The 18,303-nt window shown below is 43.0% G+C and overlaps 1 protein-coding gene across 6 annotated transcripts in view; it reads right to left on the minus strand.

Moving 5' to 3' along the window:
* LOC100114823 (basement membrane-specific heparan sulfate proteoglycan core protein) overlaps window positions 1-13,120 on the minus strand; it is a 162,425-nt gene extending 149,305 nt beyond the window's left edge. For all 6 annotated transcript variants that reach the window (XM_031922424.2, XM_031922423.2, XM_031922422.2 and 3 more), the window contains exons 1-7: window positions 12,723-13,120; window positions 6,232-6,382; window positions 5,951-6,075; window positions 5,633-5,846; window positions 5,305-5,470; window positions 5,060-5,220; window positions 3,187-3,303 (exon numbers count right to left, since the gene is read on the minus strand). In XM_031922424.2, coding sequence (XP_031778284.1) covers window positions 3,187-3,303; window positions 5,060-5,220; window positions 5,305-5,470; window positions 5,633-5,846; window positions 5,951-6,075; window positions 6,232-6,382; window positions 12,723-12,806 — 1,018 coding nt within the window. In that variant the 5' untranslated portion in view covers window positions 12,807-13,120. The remainder of the gene's footprint in view (window positions 1-3,186; window positions 3,304-5,059; window positions 5,221-5,304; window positions 5,471-5,632; window positions 5,847-5,950; window positions 6,076-6,231; window positions 6,383-12,722) is intronic.
* Between the last annotated feature and the right edge of the window lie 5,183 nt (window positions 13,121-18,303).

Consider the following 18,303-nt stretch of genomic DNA (forward strand, 5'->3'; position numbering starts at 1 on the left):
GAACGAACCCTTGACCCATTAGACATTTGGGATATTAATTAGACAAGTACGGATGTCGCGAAAAGCTCAACGTCTTATCGATCGGAGTTGTGCACAACACACGATCGTTAGATATTATAGCTTTTAAGACTCGGTGCGTGACGACTGAAATTTATAAATGTAGGGGAGAAAAACTTCCGCGGATCATGAATTTCTCTTGACAAACAGAATAATGCACTAAATAACAAATTCATCACTATTCAACTTTTAATGTGTCAAATTTAATGAAGTATACTAAATATCAAGATTAAAAAATCAAAAAATCTTTCGTGGCATATTATTATTTATATTTCTTTTAAATAAACGAAGCAACTTGGCATTCACAAGATTCTTTTTCACGCGTAGAAAACTGAGAGGGGTCGGCACATAATGCAGATCGATCGACTTCAAAAAAAGAGATACTCTAGCGTCGTTTGCCACATCTTTTACAGCAGCGGCAGCTGCATGGAACCGTAGATGAGGACAAGATTGACAAAAAGCTCTCGACATTTTTGAATATTCATTAGAGTCTGCATTCTATGCGCAGACTGCTGCTGACCTTATTTTTCGCATAATGCAGATATCAACTAATAAAGTTACACTCTTGCATAATGCATAATAATTTTGTTTATTTTTCATATACAACCCATTTTTTCGTAAAATCATTATACTTATAATTTTTAAGTATTTAAGCAATTTTTGCACATGTCTGCAAATACGTGCTTTCATTGGTCGTATGATTTATATACATATTTTACTTTATTATTATTGTGGCCATTTATTGAAAATACCTTTGGAAAAAATTTGCGATGGTCAAGGCAATATCTCACACACACACACACACACACACACACACTCACGCGCGCGCGCGCGATAACGACTACTTCTTCAATTATTATACTGTTTTTACATGCGTGAATATATGATTTAATTATAAATATTTAGCATTTCATGAACTGTATAATATAACCTCGACGATAAAAGTAACATATAATGCTGGCAACGCTACGGCCGAAGATCATCCCCACGAGCTACGTTATTTCTGGAAATAGAAACTATAAACAGACTATTCTAGTTCCGACAGCTACTTAGGCATGTCAGCAACCTCTACGCTTTTAACAAAAAACACGAGTATCATTAGATAAGCTACATGATAATAAATAAAGAAATTATTGATTTGTGCTGCTGTAATCTCAAAATAGAAAATTCTAATCACACGAAAAATAATTTTCAATTCAATTTTTTTTAATCATACTTCGTTCTGCAATCTAATAGTTTATATTAATATTTATTTGTTTGTTTTATTGCAATTATGAACATTTGCTGCAAGTTTTAGATCATACGATAGCACTGTTTAATGCCTTCAAAGATATAAGAATAAAACTCAATAACAACAAGAAAACAGCGCATAAATTATTTTGTAAAATATTTTGGCACTTGTAAATGAGTAAAATCTACACTGTTTTCCATGTTACATTCGATACATAACGCTATCAATGTCTAATCGATTGTAACTCTTGTCTATTTGAAATATGTATAGTGCCCTACAATATTTTATAATATTTTGTAAAATTCCGGTAATTTAAAAATCACGTATCAATAATAAGAAAATCGCTTTAATGAAAGTTGTCGGCGTTTTCTTGGTATCGGCTAATGAATTTCCTACGTTATCGAAGAAGAAAATCAATTTTCGGCTGCCTGAGGGTAATCGCTACGTTACCGACCATCTATCTGCATCATCCGTCGCTGGTACAGTTTGATCATTTTTGCTACAACAGTTTATGGATAACGCAAAATTTGGAAAACATTTTCTTTTTTTTTTGTGAACGAATCCAGCTTATATACCGTCGGTCCCTACGAAGAGTAGTACGGTTCAGATTTGCCACGAAGACTAGTACGGTTCAGATTTGCCGCGAAGACTAGTACATTTCAGATCACACATGAAAAAATCCAATTGTTTTGGAGATAAACAAAAAGTTGTTTTGGTTCAAACTAATAAAATTGCAATATTTTTAAAGTTGCCAAAAAATTTTTAAAAAATTTTGAAATTTAAAAAGTTGTTATGAAATTCAATTTTATTTATTTTTTTTTTTAATTGAAGTTTTCAATAAAAAATTTTTAAATTTCGAAACTTTTGAAATTTTTTTGGCAACTTTAAAAATATTGCAATTTTATTAGTTTGAACCAAAATAATTATTTGTTTTTCTCCAAAACAATTGGATTTTTCATGTGGGAAAGATCTAAAATGTATGTATGTATGTTTGTTTGTTTATTGCACCTTTGGGTTGAATCCCATCTGGTGTGAGGAAAAATAATACAAGAGATAAGTATATAAGTCACCGATAAACAATTTAGTCCGGGGGTCCACAACACCTGCCGTGGCCATTTCGAGCCCGCCTCGAGCACCAAGGTTTTTTATGTATATATTTATAAATTGTTAATGACTTTTTTCTGACCACTTTTCAGCAGATGAAAATACATAAAAAGACCTTGCTGTTCGAGGCGGGCTCGAAATGGCCACGGCAGGTATTGTGGACCCCCGGACTAATTGATTATAGCGGAGATAGATACGGTGATAGACAGTAGTGTTACAAATTTGGTTGAAGTACATAGATTTTAGATCGGAATAGATTCGATTTGATAGATCGTTGACGTATAATCGAGACAATAAGATGGCTAGACGCGTAAGTAGGCCCTCTCGCTCGATGCGCTGATTCCAGTCTTCAATGTCACGCAGGACGAGTGAGTTTCGCAGAGAATCTTTGAAGGAACCTAGGAGCGGGGCCGAGTAGTTCGAATGTACTAGTCTTCGCGGCAAATCTGAACCGTACTAGACGTACTAGTCTTTGTAGCAAATCTGAACCGTACTACACTTCGTAGGGACCGACGATAAGACCTCTACCTTGGGAAATAATGTTAAATTGCAGACTTCACATAATAGTTAAGAACTAAATATGGCCCGCGACTGAAAGCTTTTCAGTAAAATCTACTGAAACGCTGGCATACGTGCGTCCATTAATCTATACTGCAGCAGACAAAAACAATCTATTTCGATTCAAAACATTATAAAGAGCCTTTCTAATAAATACATACTCCACCGTTACTGGCAAGATGTGCTTTCGATACTTATTATTATATATTACTAAAAAAATCAACAACGTTTCTTACCAGGATATTTGCAACCAGCTTCATCGCTGCCATCCTCGCAATCAGATTTGAAATCACACTTTTGGGTTTGCAAAATACACCTCGAAACGTCACAAGCAATTTCCCCGGCTTGGCATTCTAAAAAATAAAAAGTTTTGTAATTTTACAAGATATTGTTATTTTTTGTTCTATTTAAATTATATTAAAATTATGAGAAAGTGCCATTTACGTAAAATGGGCAGAATTTGTTTGAAAAAAGTTTACGAACATTCAACTTACATCTCGCGATAAAATATAAAGCATGATAAGATATCCGAATATGATGTAAGAGTTATAATGATTGAAAAAAAGGAACCGAGCTTGTGACATATCTAAACTTAGGTAATCGAATTCAATGATATCGGAGAAAGAAGAACAAATAATTTTTTTTTTATTTCAAGCATACTTGTAAGTATTTTTGGTTTAAAAATTCTAAAAAGGGGCAATGATTCTCCGATTAATGAAGCTAATGCATTATATTTAAAGCCGCAAAGATTAACACGTCTGAACTTTCTTTTTTCGCACAGAACATTTCACGCCCCTCTTAAAAAAAAATGTTGTGAAGCCGTTAATAAAGCTTTTTGATTGGTTGAGAAACAAATATCTGATTTGAATAGAGTTACAATGTTGAACTTCAATCACAACCTCAAGAAAATTGAGCACGCGCGTAGCTAGTATCCATATGGAAAAAATCCATACATACATATATAAGGGTGCATCGAATTTTTGTACGCACTTTGGCGACTCGCAATGGTGCGGAAATTTTAGTAATAATAGAACGTCTGTAAAATTTGGGCGCATAAGGTCAATCGCTTCCGCTCTGTCTGAAGTCGACAAGTCCAAAATTACCACATTTCCGCCTAAAATTTCTTTTTTTTTTAATTCTTCAAACAAATTTAAAAGGAAAATGTTCTAATACGTTTTTTTGTGAACATGCATTGCTTCTTGTTGATAAATTATTGAAGTTTCGGAAATTTATAAGTTGAAAATATTGAATTCAACACTACAATGATGTCTCAACAAAAAGGAATGCATTTTAAAAAATGTATAAGAACATTTTTCTCTTAAATTTGTATGAAGAATCGAAAAAATTTTTTTTCAAACGTAAATGTGGTAATTTTAAAAAATTCATCATCCTTGGCGACCTTATATCGTCGCTCCCTAAGAAGAGTAGCACTGTTCAAATTTCCCGTCATAAGTATTTTTGCGAAAATGTCCCTGATGAACATTTTTAAATACAATTTACAACTTTTTACCGAATTTAAAATTGTTTTCACAAATACAATAATTTTTTACAAACATTTTTTTAAATTATTCACTTTTTTTAGAAACCTTCCGAAGATTTCCGAAACCTTTTTAAACTTTGAGGTTTGTCTGTCTTTGTCCAAGGTTTTCATGAACTTAACCAACCAAATAACCCAATAAAAACGTAAAATACTCACATTTTAAGTAATATAAAGTCGCGAGTTGTGCTACTCTTGACCGAATTTCTGAACTGTGCTACAGTTTGCGGCAAATCGTGAGTTGTGCTAGTTTTCGTTTGAAAATTTGAACTGTGCTAATCTTTCGTACGGAGCGACGATATACATCCATACATATACACACACACGCACACACGCACGCACGCACACACAAACAAACATACATACATATATATATATATATATATATATATATATATATATATGTGTGTGTGTGTGTATTTGCCGAGAAGCGCGCGCTATAAATAAATAAAGTAATATCAGTCGTCGTGCGGCCATCATCAGAGCTGCATTCAAATCTCGCGCGTATTACCTGCACACGCGTGTTAAAAAAGAAAACGGCTGTAATATGTATTTTACGAATTATTGCTCACCTAGAACAGCTCGCAACGTGAATGTGTTGGGATTGACCGTGAATTTTCCAAGGGAGTAGTAAGTATTTAGATGGTTTTCCAGAATTTCACGAACATCCGTTTCGCTGCTCATTGTGTGTATATCAAGATGAACGTGCGATTCGAATGGATCTGGAGCGTTCCTGCGAAACAGTGTCAACGTATATTTCCATTATTGATTAAATAATGAAATAATCTCAGGTATACTAGCAAAAAATATTACTCACTCCATTTTGACAAATGTAACATGATGATCCCTTCGTAAGTGTTTGTTTAAAATATCTTCGACGCTCCTCGTAAGGTTTTCCGCGAATTTCTGAAATTTCTCACCTTCCCGTCTTTCAAACTCTTCTCGGTATGGCTCCTTGATGGTTACCGATACCCTGAAAACATCTAAAATGAAAGAAAAAATCATTTGGAGTGGTTCCGATTTGAAAAGTGCAGCATATAGCCATATATACCCAGTTAACCACTATTATACGCATGGTCAATTCGCCATTGTCAATATATCAAGAGCGTCGAGAATATTGATAGAAAATAAGAGCATGTACATACTTTGTTCGTCGAGATCGACAGGTTTGTCTACCATATTGGATTCAGTGGTGGGATTTGTAGTGCTAATGCTCGAAGAATGACTACTGTACAAGTCGACACTATTCGCAAGACCGTCCGAGCCTCTGTCCGATTCAGGTTCCCCAGAACCTACATCATCTTCATCATCGCCCTGTCGGTATTTCCGGGATAATTGTGGCTGCAATGAACTGTCAGCCTGCGAGGACAATTCATCGTAGATGAAACGGTGTGTCAGAGTTAAACATAATATGAGTTCGGCATTTCGAGGATTGCACTTGATTGAAAAAAAATTCTGCTTGCCTTTTTTGAGAATTTCATTGATTTATATGCGTCGTCGCTAGTGATTTCGTTGTTTCCTTTCACTTCCCTTTTCTTCCGAGCATCAGATGCCGATACCGAATTCGGATCCGCTAGTTGAGATTTACCTGAGGCATAAGCAGTAGGCATGTAGCAGTTGGTATGAGAACGGGATCATGAGGAATTGTTTTGATTAAAAAATTTCCAATCGTTTCAACGATGCAATAAATAGTATAATAATAATAGTAATGCGGTTTTTGCAATTTTCAATATATGTAATGTACCTGCCGATCGATGTGGGGACGATGAAAAAATATCTGCGTCAAGCTTGAACCAACTCCAAAAGCTGTGGAGCAGGGATTCTCGGTGTTCTAGCTCTGCGGATGAGTCTGCGGCGGATACTCTACTGTCATGGTCAAAGACCAAGTCGTCATTCTGAAAGCATTGAACGCAAGTTAGCACTCCGGGCGCATTTGCGAAGTTGGTCATTTGTTAAGTAAGTCTGGTTTTGGACTTTGGTCGAGCTTTTAGATTTTGTCGCCGCGGAAAAACGGTAAAAAAGCAAGAGGCGCGGCTTTCATCTATTTTTACGGCGGAAAGTTAGTCGTACATTATACAGAGAGAGAGAGAGAGAGAGAGAGGGGGGGGGGTGGGGGGGGGGGGCTGAGCAGCAGCGAATGCCGTTAAAATGCAAAGACGACGTTAAACGAGGTCTTTTTCGAGAGATTTGGCGATAGATCGTTAGTATTCCGTCGACGCGGCCTGCTCTCCTCTCTTCGTTGTTCGTACTTGTAACATGTTCTTCACATTAATATACCCTCGAGGCTTAGGACAAAAGACGATCGCCAGCGCCGACACAGGCGGCGCTTCTCTCGCCTCTTTTCTCCCTCTTCTTTTTCACGCCCTCGCACTTCTTCATCCCAACAGGCTCCACGAGACTAGCGTATATTTTCGTTACGTTGACGCACTCGAGAAGTGCCTTAAATAGAGGATTATTCTATGTCTTTTTCCTCCTTTGCTGCCCGATAATAGCTCGCGAGAGGAATGGGCGCCACGATTCGCTCCGTCGAAGAGATTCGCGTCCAAGTGGAGGAGCTGCGATGAAATTTTCATAACGGTAAATAAAAGCCAAGGCCCGAATGAAGGAAAAAACGAAACGAGGAGGGGAAATCTGAAAGACGGGAAGCTGCAGGAGCGCATACACGTTGGGCGGGCAGTATGCGGACAGTCACGGAGCGCGGATTACGCTGGAGATCTGCACTGCAGAATGGTGCTCTGATCCTGAATTTATATGGTGTATTAGATAAGAATTGCTTCTTTATGAGTCAAACGTGAGGTTACTAGAGAAAGGCCGAGAAAAAGGCCAGGCGCGAGCTATCGTGCACCGCGGTACATACGCGATTGGCTCGCGAGTAGTTGGCAGTCAACCCATGCCCCCGGCAGCTCGGCCCGCGCGCAGGGCTTAACACTTGTTGTTCGTATATTAAACTGTTATGGACTTGCCGCCCGCGTCGTGCATTTTGATAGCGAGCGAAGCACGACGGCCGCTAAACGGCTGCTCCCCCGCCCCAATCAATAGCCCTGTCAACGCTGCCCGAAAGCAGCGTTTCTCCGGTGACATCCACGCGTCACGGCGTCCGCACGGCGTCTTCCGCTCTCGCACAGCGCCGCGGGCATCGCATGCGCTCAATGCGCTTCCGATTCGACCGAATCTCCCGCGATTGCGTGCGCCGACAGCTGCTCTCCCTCTCGAGGACTTTCGAGCGCGCGCTCAAAACTGCGATACATGTATCTCGATCGCGATCGCTGAATCGCTCATCCAGCTTATAAGCTCCAAACTATAAGTAAATTGCGCCGATAGTCGTTTAATAGGGGCTGCCGATGCTCGCCGCCTGGGCATCGAAGCACCGAATGTATCGGATGCGCCGAAAGTACGCGCATAATTGGAGCGTAATTGGTAACCCGACGCGCAGCACGTATCAAATTCATTCCGGGAAGGGAGCCTCGAGGATACGTTAATGCGTGCGAGAGAAGCGCAGCGAGAATGCTCCGAGTCTTATAATTGCCGGCTTTCGCCGAAGAAAGCCTTTTCTGCTGTAGCAATTTGAAGGAGAAAACACTCCGACAGCGATCGAGGTCCGTTCCGTTTGCAAAATTAACGCGAGATGCGAGCGTCGAGAATTTGCCAGCCTCGGCATGCAAAAGCTCGCGCGTACTCGCAATCGGCGGCTGCAAAGCTTCTGAAAGAAATCCGCTCGCATTGAGCAAACTGCGCGTTCTCGCGCGCATGTCGCCGCGCTGCACAGTAGACGCAGCGAGTGAAAAGGGCGGCAGACGCTCGTTTCTCGTGTCTCGCTTGCTTCTGGCTGGCAAGCGGCTCGTTTAAAATGTGCTCCAAGTATAAAGGCCAACGCTCGCACTGTGCGCTTATTACTCATCATTGTGAATGAGCATGCCTCGCTTCAGCTTTAGAAATGCGCGCGCAAAAACGCGTGCGGATAACTGTGCAGCGCTGCGAATTCGAATCGAATCCGTCATGACGAACCATATATAGGTGAGCGCGCGCGCGCGCGCGCGAGACCGGCTTGAAATTAGACCGGCTTTGACGAGCCTGTCCCCGAATTTGAGGGTGCTGAAACGAGTCTGAAATCGTATGTATGTATGTATGCATGTATGCCTGTATGCGCGTGTGTGCGTGCGTGCGCGCGCGCGCACGTGTGTGTGTGTGTGTGTGTATATAGGGCAAGAGAAAAATCAATCGCCGAGATGGCGAGGAAAAGTCAGTGCAGCGAGGCTTTGCCGCTCGAGTCGCAGACAATAGACTATTAGGACCAGTTCGAGCAAGAGGGGGAGAGGTGCTTCACTTGATCCTTCCTCTGTCTGCGCCGCGAAATCTGCAGCGCGCAAAAGAGCTTGAAGCTGCAATGGCTGCGCGGGCGGGCCGCGAGTCGCGACGGATCTGCATGCTTGCGAGCACTGATGGAAAATTAAGAAAGAGTTCACACGCCAGAGGAAGCACGAGGCAAGAATTGCAGTTAGCGCACATAATAAGTAGCTATAATAAGAGGAGAGCCCGCTCGGTGAGTCGGCCGGGCGCGCGAGCGGTAAGAGGAGCTTTACTACAATTCAGAGCGGATGATCTCTCAGATGAACTTTCACATCTCCGCTTGCTCGCTCGCAGCGGTCAAATAATACCCTGGCAGCCAATCCTCGGAGCCGGAGCCGGAGCCGGAGTCTCGGCCTATAGCAAATTGAGGAAGCGACTATACACCTCGCGGCGCACACGCGCAATATCGCGCCTTTTTGACCTCCCGAGCTCGCGTCAGTCGATAAGTCGTTTCTTCTCGTCTGCGCGCGAATCCGTTGCGCAAGCGACGATGACGGAACCGTATCTATACGCGAGTCCGGAGCTGAAGAGCGAGCGATCTTCGAGGCGCGCAAACAGAGCCAGGGGAACATAATACATCTCTACGGAGAAATTCGAGACGCGACGAGTGCGGCAGAGTCAACAAATTGGGATGTCCGATCGCTTGACGAGAAGAGCGCCGCTTTTTTCCAGCCGAACGGCAAACATGGGCCTTGCTCAAAGATTGACTCGCTGCCTGCGGGCTGCGGCATTTGTGCAGTTTCCGCGCGCATCCCTATGCGTATTACGCGCGCCGCCTTTTAATAAAAGCCACAGCCAAAGCCGCCGATCGGCCGTGTTATATCTTAACTGCCCCAATCTTGCTCGGCGGTGCCGGTTTATTATGAGCCTTGATAGAGCCGCGCGCGAATGGCGATTCGCGCGGTCCGAATCTTCGTTCCGAGGCTCACTCGTAATCTCCGAGCTCTTTTTATTGGGTCATCGCCGCGTCCTTATAAAAACGCGCGTTGCGTCAACAGCACGAGCGATAGGCATTATCGAGCAACCGTCCGCTGCTGCTTGAGCTTCGTATACATGCGTGCCGGCGCAATATACATATATATATATATATATGTGTGTGTGTGCGTGTGTGCAAACGCACAACGCACACACGCACAAGTATAACTCTGTCTCTCTCGGGCCTCGGCTCGCTCTTTCATTCGCCGCGCCATCCTGCCGAGGCCCAACGCGAGAAGCCGAAGCGTGCGGCAAATTAACGGCCCGATATATAAGCGCGCGGCAGAGATGAAGAAAATTCGAAGAAGCTGCCGAGGGAGGCAGCGAGGCTGCGGGCCGATAAGCGAGCATCGGCGCGGATGACGGAATTTCCGACGGCGGCCTATATTATATTGCACTCGGACGTAGCGAGTGTGCACTTTGTTCCCGATCAGGATCGCGATCGCGATCGCGGCATCGTGCCGCGCAGAGAGTGGCGAGTTTGAGGAATCATGTTGCGTTTCGCGCGCGCTCCAGCACTGCACATATATTACGTATGCAGGGTACATGGGCCTCGGTGCAGGCCTCGTCTCGTCGCCTCGTCGCTGCCCGAGCGATAATGCCGCGTATGCTTGACTGGGCCCGTAAAGCCAGTTCAGGAATTTATGAGAAAAAGATAAAGAAGAAGGATTCGCCCGGCCGGCCCCTCTCCCCTTGTGCGTATTTTTCTTCCTGCCAACTCTGCCGCTATAGGTTGCGCGCGCGTGTCTGTGTGCTGCGCGAGCATAACGCCCGCACGTACGCGGCGCCCGGCTAATTCATAATTGTGCGGCCGGTAAACTCATGCGCGCTATGGAAAATGCACGATCGCTCGTGATCGAGGCTCAGCTGTTTCTGCAGAGAGGCGGCAACGCCCATTTTGAACGCGTGTCCAGCACAGGTGTGCGCGAAAGAAACAATGTCCCGCGGGCGCGCGCTAAGACGGCTGCACCGTACCCGACCGGGCGTCGAAATTCCTCGCGGAAAATTATCGAAATCCTCGCGGCTCGGCTAGCTCGTATCGCAGTCTATGTGTATGCGGGCGTACACTGTATAGTGTATACTATAGACTGTATACGTATAAGGCAGACGCGGGCGTAAAAGAAGCCGGCCTTCATAACCGAAAATTGCGCCGCGGACTTAGCTCACTTTCATCCCCGCGCGCTCGTTAGTTTCATGCTCCGGCGAACAATCGATTATCAGATTAATTCATTAAAAGCGCGGGATGCGCTTCGAAAGAGTTGCCGCTCGCTGCCCACTTTCTACGTATCCCCTTCTGCTCGCACCGACTCGTCCGAAATTTCAATTCCGAATTACTTATACGAGGAACTATAAATAGACGACGGCTCACGCCTCATCGCGACTTGCTTGTGCGCGCTATGTATATTGTAATATTCACGCCGTGCTCAACCTGACTAATAGTCTACTCGATTTATGTCTCTGTTTACGTATTAAAGGAGGAGCTAATTGCATCCACGTCACCGGCAGCAAGACGGCCACGCGAATCCAATTGTCAGACTATTCGTTCGACGTCCCAATCAATGAGAAACGCGGCGCTTCCTAAATTTACACGGATTATAACGCACCAGCTGACGTTTTAACCGAACGTACGAGAGAAATTGACTGGCGTCAATCAGCTTCTCATGCCGATTTATAACAGTCTCGTGATTGCGCAGTTCATATTCTATGCGTCGTTGCACGTTTACTTATAATCCGCCGCGGTCTGCTTATAGGTATATATACTCGATTAAATCGAGATTAAGGCCACCGAACCCGCCGCTGGCTTCACAACAACGAAATTCACGCGCAAGTGGAATTAGCGATTCTTGAAAGTATAGGAAACAGCATTAACGTTTTCCGCTGGGAACGAGACGAGAGATCGGTATCGAGTGCGAGGCAAACGGCTAGCAGAATAGAATAGAATAGAATAGAATGGAATGGAATAGAACAGAATAGAATAGAGCAGAGCAGAGCAGGAGCGCGCGCTCAAGTGACCTGATGAGCCCCAAGCTAGACTTTTTCCGTTAAGATTTTTACCTCGATTTTCGCGGCGCGGCACGCACAACATCCATATACTATAGTCACCGTAACGCTGCGGCCAAACAAGTGAGGAGGCCGAGAGACTCGCGATTGAAGAAGCTTTAAAACCGCACGCGGAAACTCGAAATTACTTGTTTGACTGATATATCCAATGACGCGACACCGCGGCTCTGCGTGCCGGGCGAAGCTAATTAAAATTCGCAACCCTGCAAATGTGTGTGCGCGCGTGTGTGTGTGTGTGTGTGTATATATATATATATATATGCGTATAACCACCTGCGAAAAGCGAGGCGCCAGATTGTCCAGGAGGAATAAGCAATTATCCAAATTGAAAGGCAACGATATATCGCGATAATATCAACGATGGGACCCGAGTAATCACTCTGCAGTTCGCAAGATGCATAATCCATGTGCAGCGGAACTGCGGCTGACGAGCGACGCGTTGTGTTCGCTCGCGATAATGGAAAGCGCGTAATCCAGTGTCCGGTGCGCCTCATTATTAGCTGGATTACGCGCACAAGTACGAGGATGCTGGCATTAGCGTCGCTGCGGACAGGAAAGAATAGGCAAGACGCAGGGGGACTGCAGGGTGAGGGCGCGTTATTGGAGTACACGGCGAGAGGCGATAGCGGCAGTTATCTGGCAGAGAGAGAGAGAGAGAGAGAGAGAGAGAGAGAGAGAGAGAGAGAGAGCCGAGGCGGTGCGAAGCGGATCTCGCTATCTGCGGATCGCTGCGGGAAAAGTGACGATCCAGGCGGCCGCGCGACACTCGATAAGCCTGATGAGTCAATGTTTCGAGAAAAATAATGGAATGTCTCGCATTCCTGCCGGCGGCGTTCCGCGAAGCGCGCTTACCTCCAGGCCGGCTACGAGGGCTGCGCCGACGACGACGCAGGCGAGCAGCGGCAGCAGCATCCACGACGTCCTCTTCTCGGCCATGACGCCGCTCGCGCTCTCGTCGGATCGGTGCGGTAGCGGCGATGCGTGCGGAGTTGCTGATCGGACGATGAGGATGGCTCTCAGCGAGTGGCGGCGCACATGTGCTCGCTTGGCTGCGCTTCGAGAAGTGTACTGGTACCGCTCCCGGCGAATCTGCGATCGCGCGAAAAAATCGTCGCCGGCTCTCGCAGCGAGCCCCTCTCTCTCTCTCTCTCTCTCTCTCTCTCTCTCTCTCTCTCTCTCTCGCTCGCTCGCTCGCCCGCCTGTGTGCGTGTGCGTGTGCGCGCGATACACCTCGGGACGGTGTTCGGTAGCGTCTGACTCTGAGAGGCCGGGCGTGCCGGTAAGATAAAACTTTTTCAAAAGCCCCGTGCTTTTCCCTCTCCGCTGCTTTCCTCCGCATCCCTACTCCTCGTGCATTTCTCCCGCGCGCCGATCCCTTCCGCAGCAGCGACGATATCTCGCGCTCTCCGCGCGGGCGCGCATGCTTTCTCTCTCGCTCGCTCTCGGCTCGCTCCCCCCCCCCCCCCCCCCCCCCAGTCTCCCGCGCGCCGCTCGCCGAGCATCGGCCAACTCTTTCTTTCTCTCCGCAACGGCAGCAGGGGCAGCAGCCCAGCATAGGCAGGTCTCCCCCCGCGTCTGCCGCTGCATCTGTGTACGCGCGTGTGCGTGATGCAGCGATCTGCCTGCCTCGTCCTCCGACCGACGTCTCCGAATCGAATCGCGTCGACTACTTCACACTTGTATACCTATACAGTCTTGCGAGTTGCACGACACGCCGCGCGCTCGCACCCGAATTCATTGTATTTATTGCTAGCCGTCGCCACTTGCTCAGCATAGATTTCAGTGCAATCGTCTCGCTTCGCGCGAATTGATAATTGAAAGCGGCCGGTCAATTCTAATCAATTGAGTGATTCGCGAAAGACCGACTCGTCGCTGACACATTTTTACTTTCCAATGTCGTACGTGGCGCGGCTGCAGTACAATCATTGGTTGCCTCTTATACGTACGATGACGTCGATCATTATACACTGCTCGCGAAAAAATAGCAAGCTCCCGAGATATAATGAACATCGTCGCAATCGAATCAAATACTTATTATGGCTAATTATCGGCCCAAGATGCCTATATAAATTCATCGTTTATTTCCATACATCGACGAAGTTATCGACTAATAAACAAAAGACCAAATAACCATTATGCATTTATACTCTCACGGCCGAATATTTCGTATATAAGAAATTCATACACACCGCAACTCCAAACTCGGATACCTGCAAGTATTCGCGTGAATTTGCCATGAGTCAAAACCTAACACGACGTAATATTCGTATATACTATATCGCATTATGCTGCGGCATGCGTTGTAAATTAGTGGCAGCGCCGTACTCTTTTGACACGATTCTTTTTCAACTTCAATGCTGCGCCTCGTTACGCAACGCACTACTTATAACTTTCAGTGTGCGGCTAATCTTCTACTTTTGACGCTACCGGATCTCCGAGTTTTCGGGGGATTTCATAACTGATGCTCCTTGCTCATATCGACAGAAGACATATAGGATGTCGCGTTTTCGGCTTGATGCAACTTGAAGGCGAACCGCTGATTCTGTCCTCGGCGAATAAATCATGCACATTTTCGAGGCGTTATTCTGTTTCCAAATAATCCGTCAAACTACGCGTGACATCTAGAGGAATAAACTTTTTTTTTGTAACACGTGCATAAAAAAGACCATTTTCGGAAGCCTATAAACTGGGCCGAAAAATGAGGTTTTCCGAGCGTCACACAAAAAGTAGAGCGAGAGTCCCTGATTACAATACATGTATCAATTAATCCATTTTCGCCCCCTATATAGGTAGAACGAGCCTACAATAATCGGAGAATCGGAAATCGCCTCTAGAGGCGAAAACGACCATTTTCGGTCCGCTCGATTCATTTTTTTTTTGTTCATCTCCTTACTAAAGCTTTAAATCGTTAAAAACTGTTGAAACAATTTCCAAAATGTTCAAATTTGCCAAAATTTTCAAAATTTGCAGTTTATTAAAATTTTGATTTACTAAATTTTAAAAGCTTTACTAAAAATATATTTAAATAAATAAAATATATATATATACACAGAGATATATGAATCTATACACGCCCACCGTAGCGGACGACTCGACAAACTCCATTCTCGATCCACTTCATAGGCGACCCAATATGTCTTCCTTATACACTTGTTATAAAAAGCACGGTGAACAACGAGGGGCGAATGTGCTTTTCCAGACTCGGATGATTTTTGAACACTCGTGTCCGTGTGAGAAAAAAAAACATCACCCTCGCTTGGAAAAGCCCATTTTCGCCCCTTGTTGTACAATGTACTATTATTTCGCCGCTTTAATGCTGTATCTGAATTATTATATTTTGTGCCAAGGGCGTAAAGTGGCCTTTCTAGACCGAGTGTGGCGTTTACGAGCCGAAGACGCGAGTACTGCGAACACGCAAGGTCAAAAAGCCCGCACTCAGCCATTGGTGCACACACCATTGTTTTTGTAACGCATCTATGAATTTTCGCGTTTTTCATCACTACAAGCGGGAAATTTCAAAATTTTTAAAATATAACCCATAAACTCAAAATTAACAGTTTCCCCATTATACACAAAAAGAGCCTATTTTTCTTACCGCTGTTAAAAAAACTACGGTATGCAACAAGGGGCGATGGCTTTTTCAGACTCGGGTGTACGGCACTCTCGACTGATCACTCGTGGTCAAATCATCACCCTCGCTAGAAAAAGTCAATTTTTCTCCCTAGCTGCACAATATGTACTATTTTTGCCCGCTACCAAATTTTTTTTGCCCACCGGTAAAAAACACTAGTAGTTTTTGCCCGCTTAATAGGTACGAAAAACGTGAAAATCATGCAGGCGAAAATCGTTCGTGTGTCATAAAAAAGACTCTTTTAGACTGCATTTGGAAAAATTTTTAATTTATTGTATAGCGGAGATGCGCCCAGTATGAAACTACTTAGCGAATTCGACCATAATTTTCGATTACGTCAAACCGTAAAAGCTAATTTTTTTTGGATATCGAAAAAGTGTCGCCCATAATGGAATTGATACTTACAATAATCACGATACGTATGCGCATTGTAAACGCTCAGAAACTATTGAAATTGTTTGCTTCATGTGAAGAAATTTCGTTTGAGTCGATTCACCCTTGTTTGCCGTCGATTTTATCAATATTTTCAAAATTTATCCAAATCGATCGCAATTTTTCTTCGACCTTCCCACAAGGCATTTCGAGGCTAAGCAATGCTTTTTTAAAGCTATTGTAAGCATTTGAAAGTCTTACATTAGAAAGTCTAAAAATCACCGTAGCAATCCTATGCTAACCTATAGGTTCCATTATACTAGGAAAACATGTCTCGGTCCATATTGGGAAAAAAGTGCGGTCATTAAATTCACAATTAAACTTGCCTAACATTGATCTGACATTTAGAAGCGGAAATTATCTTTTGACAATTCCAGAAACAACAATGCGAAAAACAGTATAGTTTTCAATCAACTTTTTTCCCTCTCGCTCGAACAATACAGCCTCAGAGTACGACTTTCAAAAGGTCACAAACTACTAACCTACCGGACGGCAAGTACCGTAATTTCACGCATCTCCCCTATGTGTGATATATATTCCAACAAGAGCGTGGTTGCCGTGTCGAAAAATATTCACGTCAGACCTGCTTAATAAATAAAAAAAAAAACATGCGACAATACGCCTACACGTTATTTAAAATATGGTGTGCGCCGAGGGCTAAGTGGGCTCTTTGATATCGTGTGGTTGCAGTACTCGTCTGCAAATCGTAAACGCCCTCGCCTTGACTCGTACTGCAAACTCCACACTCGGCCTAAAAACGTCCTATAGCAATATTTCAAAAGTCAACACGCAACAACAAATTTTTTTCTTTATAACAAAAGGTAAAACCTTTCAGTTGTTTATATACGTCATTGCGCTGAATATTGAGCCTGAAATAGTCAACTGATGATTAATATTCTGTCGCTTCTGGTTATCTGCTGCCGGTGGAATTTGGATTCCATCGAAGGCTGCATTGCATCATAGCTTATTAGCACTTAACAAAATTAAACTAGCAAAAAAGAGCTTGTGCGTATAAAAAAACTGCTGCCAATTCTTGGGCACGTAGTTTCCGCCAACTAAATATATAGTTGCAATAGATCATACATTGCTCAAATATACAGTATATTAATGTTTTTTTAATATTTTCAATCTTAATTATTTTACTGAAGGAGCAATTTCAATTTACATTATTTTAAATACCATAGGGTCCTTATAACCTCATAAAACCATGGATTTTCTCAACACATTCTGAACTTTAGTTAGCGAGTTATAAAAGGTTTAAGAAAAATAGAAATTTTCAGTTATGCAGGGTATACAGGGTGAGAGACAAAAAATTTGAATCTTAATTTTTTTAACTGATCGGTTTCATAGGCTGTAAAAATAACTTAGCCGAGGTAAGCAAAAGATCTATCTTTTCCCCAAATTTCAACTTAATTAAAGTCTTTTTACTTCCGTAATCCTACGACATCAAAAACCCATTTTTTTTTCGATTTTAAGCTCAAAAACTAGCCGCCAAAATGGCTTAAAATTTTTCAGCAGATAGATATTATCGTTTTTTATTGTCATACATTTTTTCAAAACGTTTGACAATTTATTATTGGAGATATTAAATATTTTTTAAAAATCATCTTTTTTATCATAACAATTGAACGGAACGGTCAACCTTGAAAATCTTGCCGGAAAAAGTAGGCCATTTAATGTCCTTTTAGAAACACTATTGCTGAATTTATTGTATAAATCATATATTAAAAAAAAAGAAAATATTTTTTTTTTAATTGAAAAATGGCCATAAAATGGTTATTTAACGGCCATTTTCATCATAAAAAGAAATTTTTCCCGAATTTAGAATCAGAAAATATATATGCATGTCAAATTTTATTACAATCAGTCGCGTGCTCCCAGAATTATGACAGTACACACACATCCATCCGCACGGACACTTTTTAAAAACGTATGATTTGAACTCCAATAAACACCTGCAAATACGTTTTTATGAAATTTTAGAAAGCACAATAGTTGTTTCAAACAGTTTTGATTGCTGAGATCGATGAATCTTGTATGGATTGTAATTGCATAAATATCGTTATGCAGCTGACAGCCAAAATGATACATAATCCACTTTTCGTTTTTTCGAAAAAAAAAACAGGTTTATAACGTTGAGACTTATATAAAATGTAAGATTGTATACAAGTAATTTCACACACTCATTACACATATTTGTTACTTTATGCAATATGGCAAAAGTATTGAGTTATGTCGTTACGTCGGAAACTTATGTCTATGTAAGACTATTTTGCAAGGTCATCGGCACGTTATCCATGCATTATTATACTCAATCCAAATAATAAATTTCGAGCCTACAAATCCATGACTCCAAAACTAAAGGACATA

The sequence above is a fragment of the Nasonia vitripennis genome, assembly GCF_009193385.2.
Source record: "Nasonia vitripennis strain AsymCx chromosome 1 unlocalized genomic scaffold, Nvit_psr_1.1 chr1_random0015, whole genome shotgun sequence".
Lineage (NCBI taxonomy): Eukaryota > Metazoa > Arthropoda > Insecta > Hymenoptera > Pteromalidae > Nasonia > Nasonia vitripennis.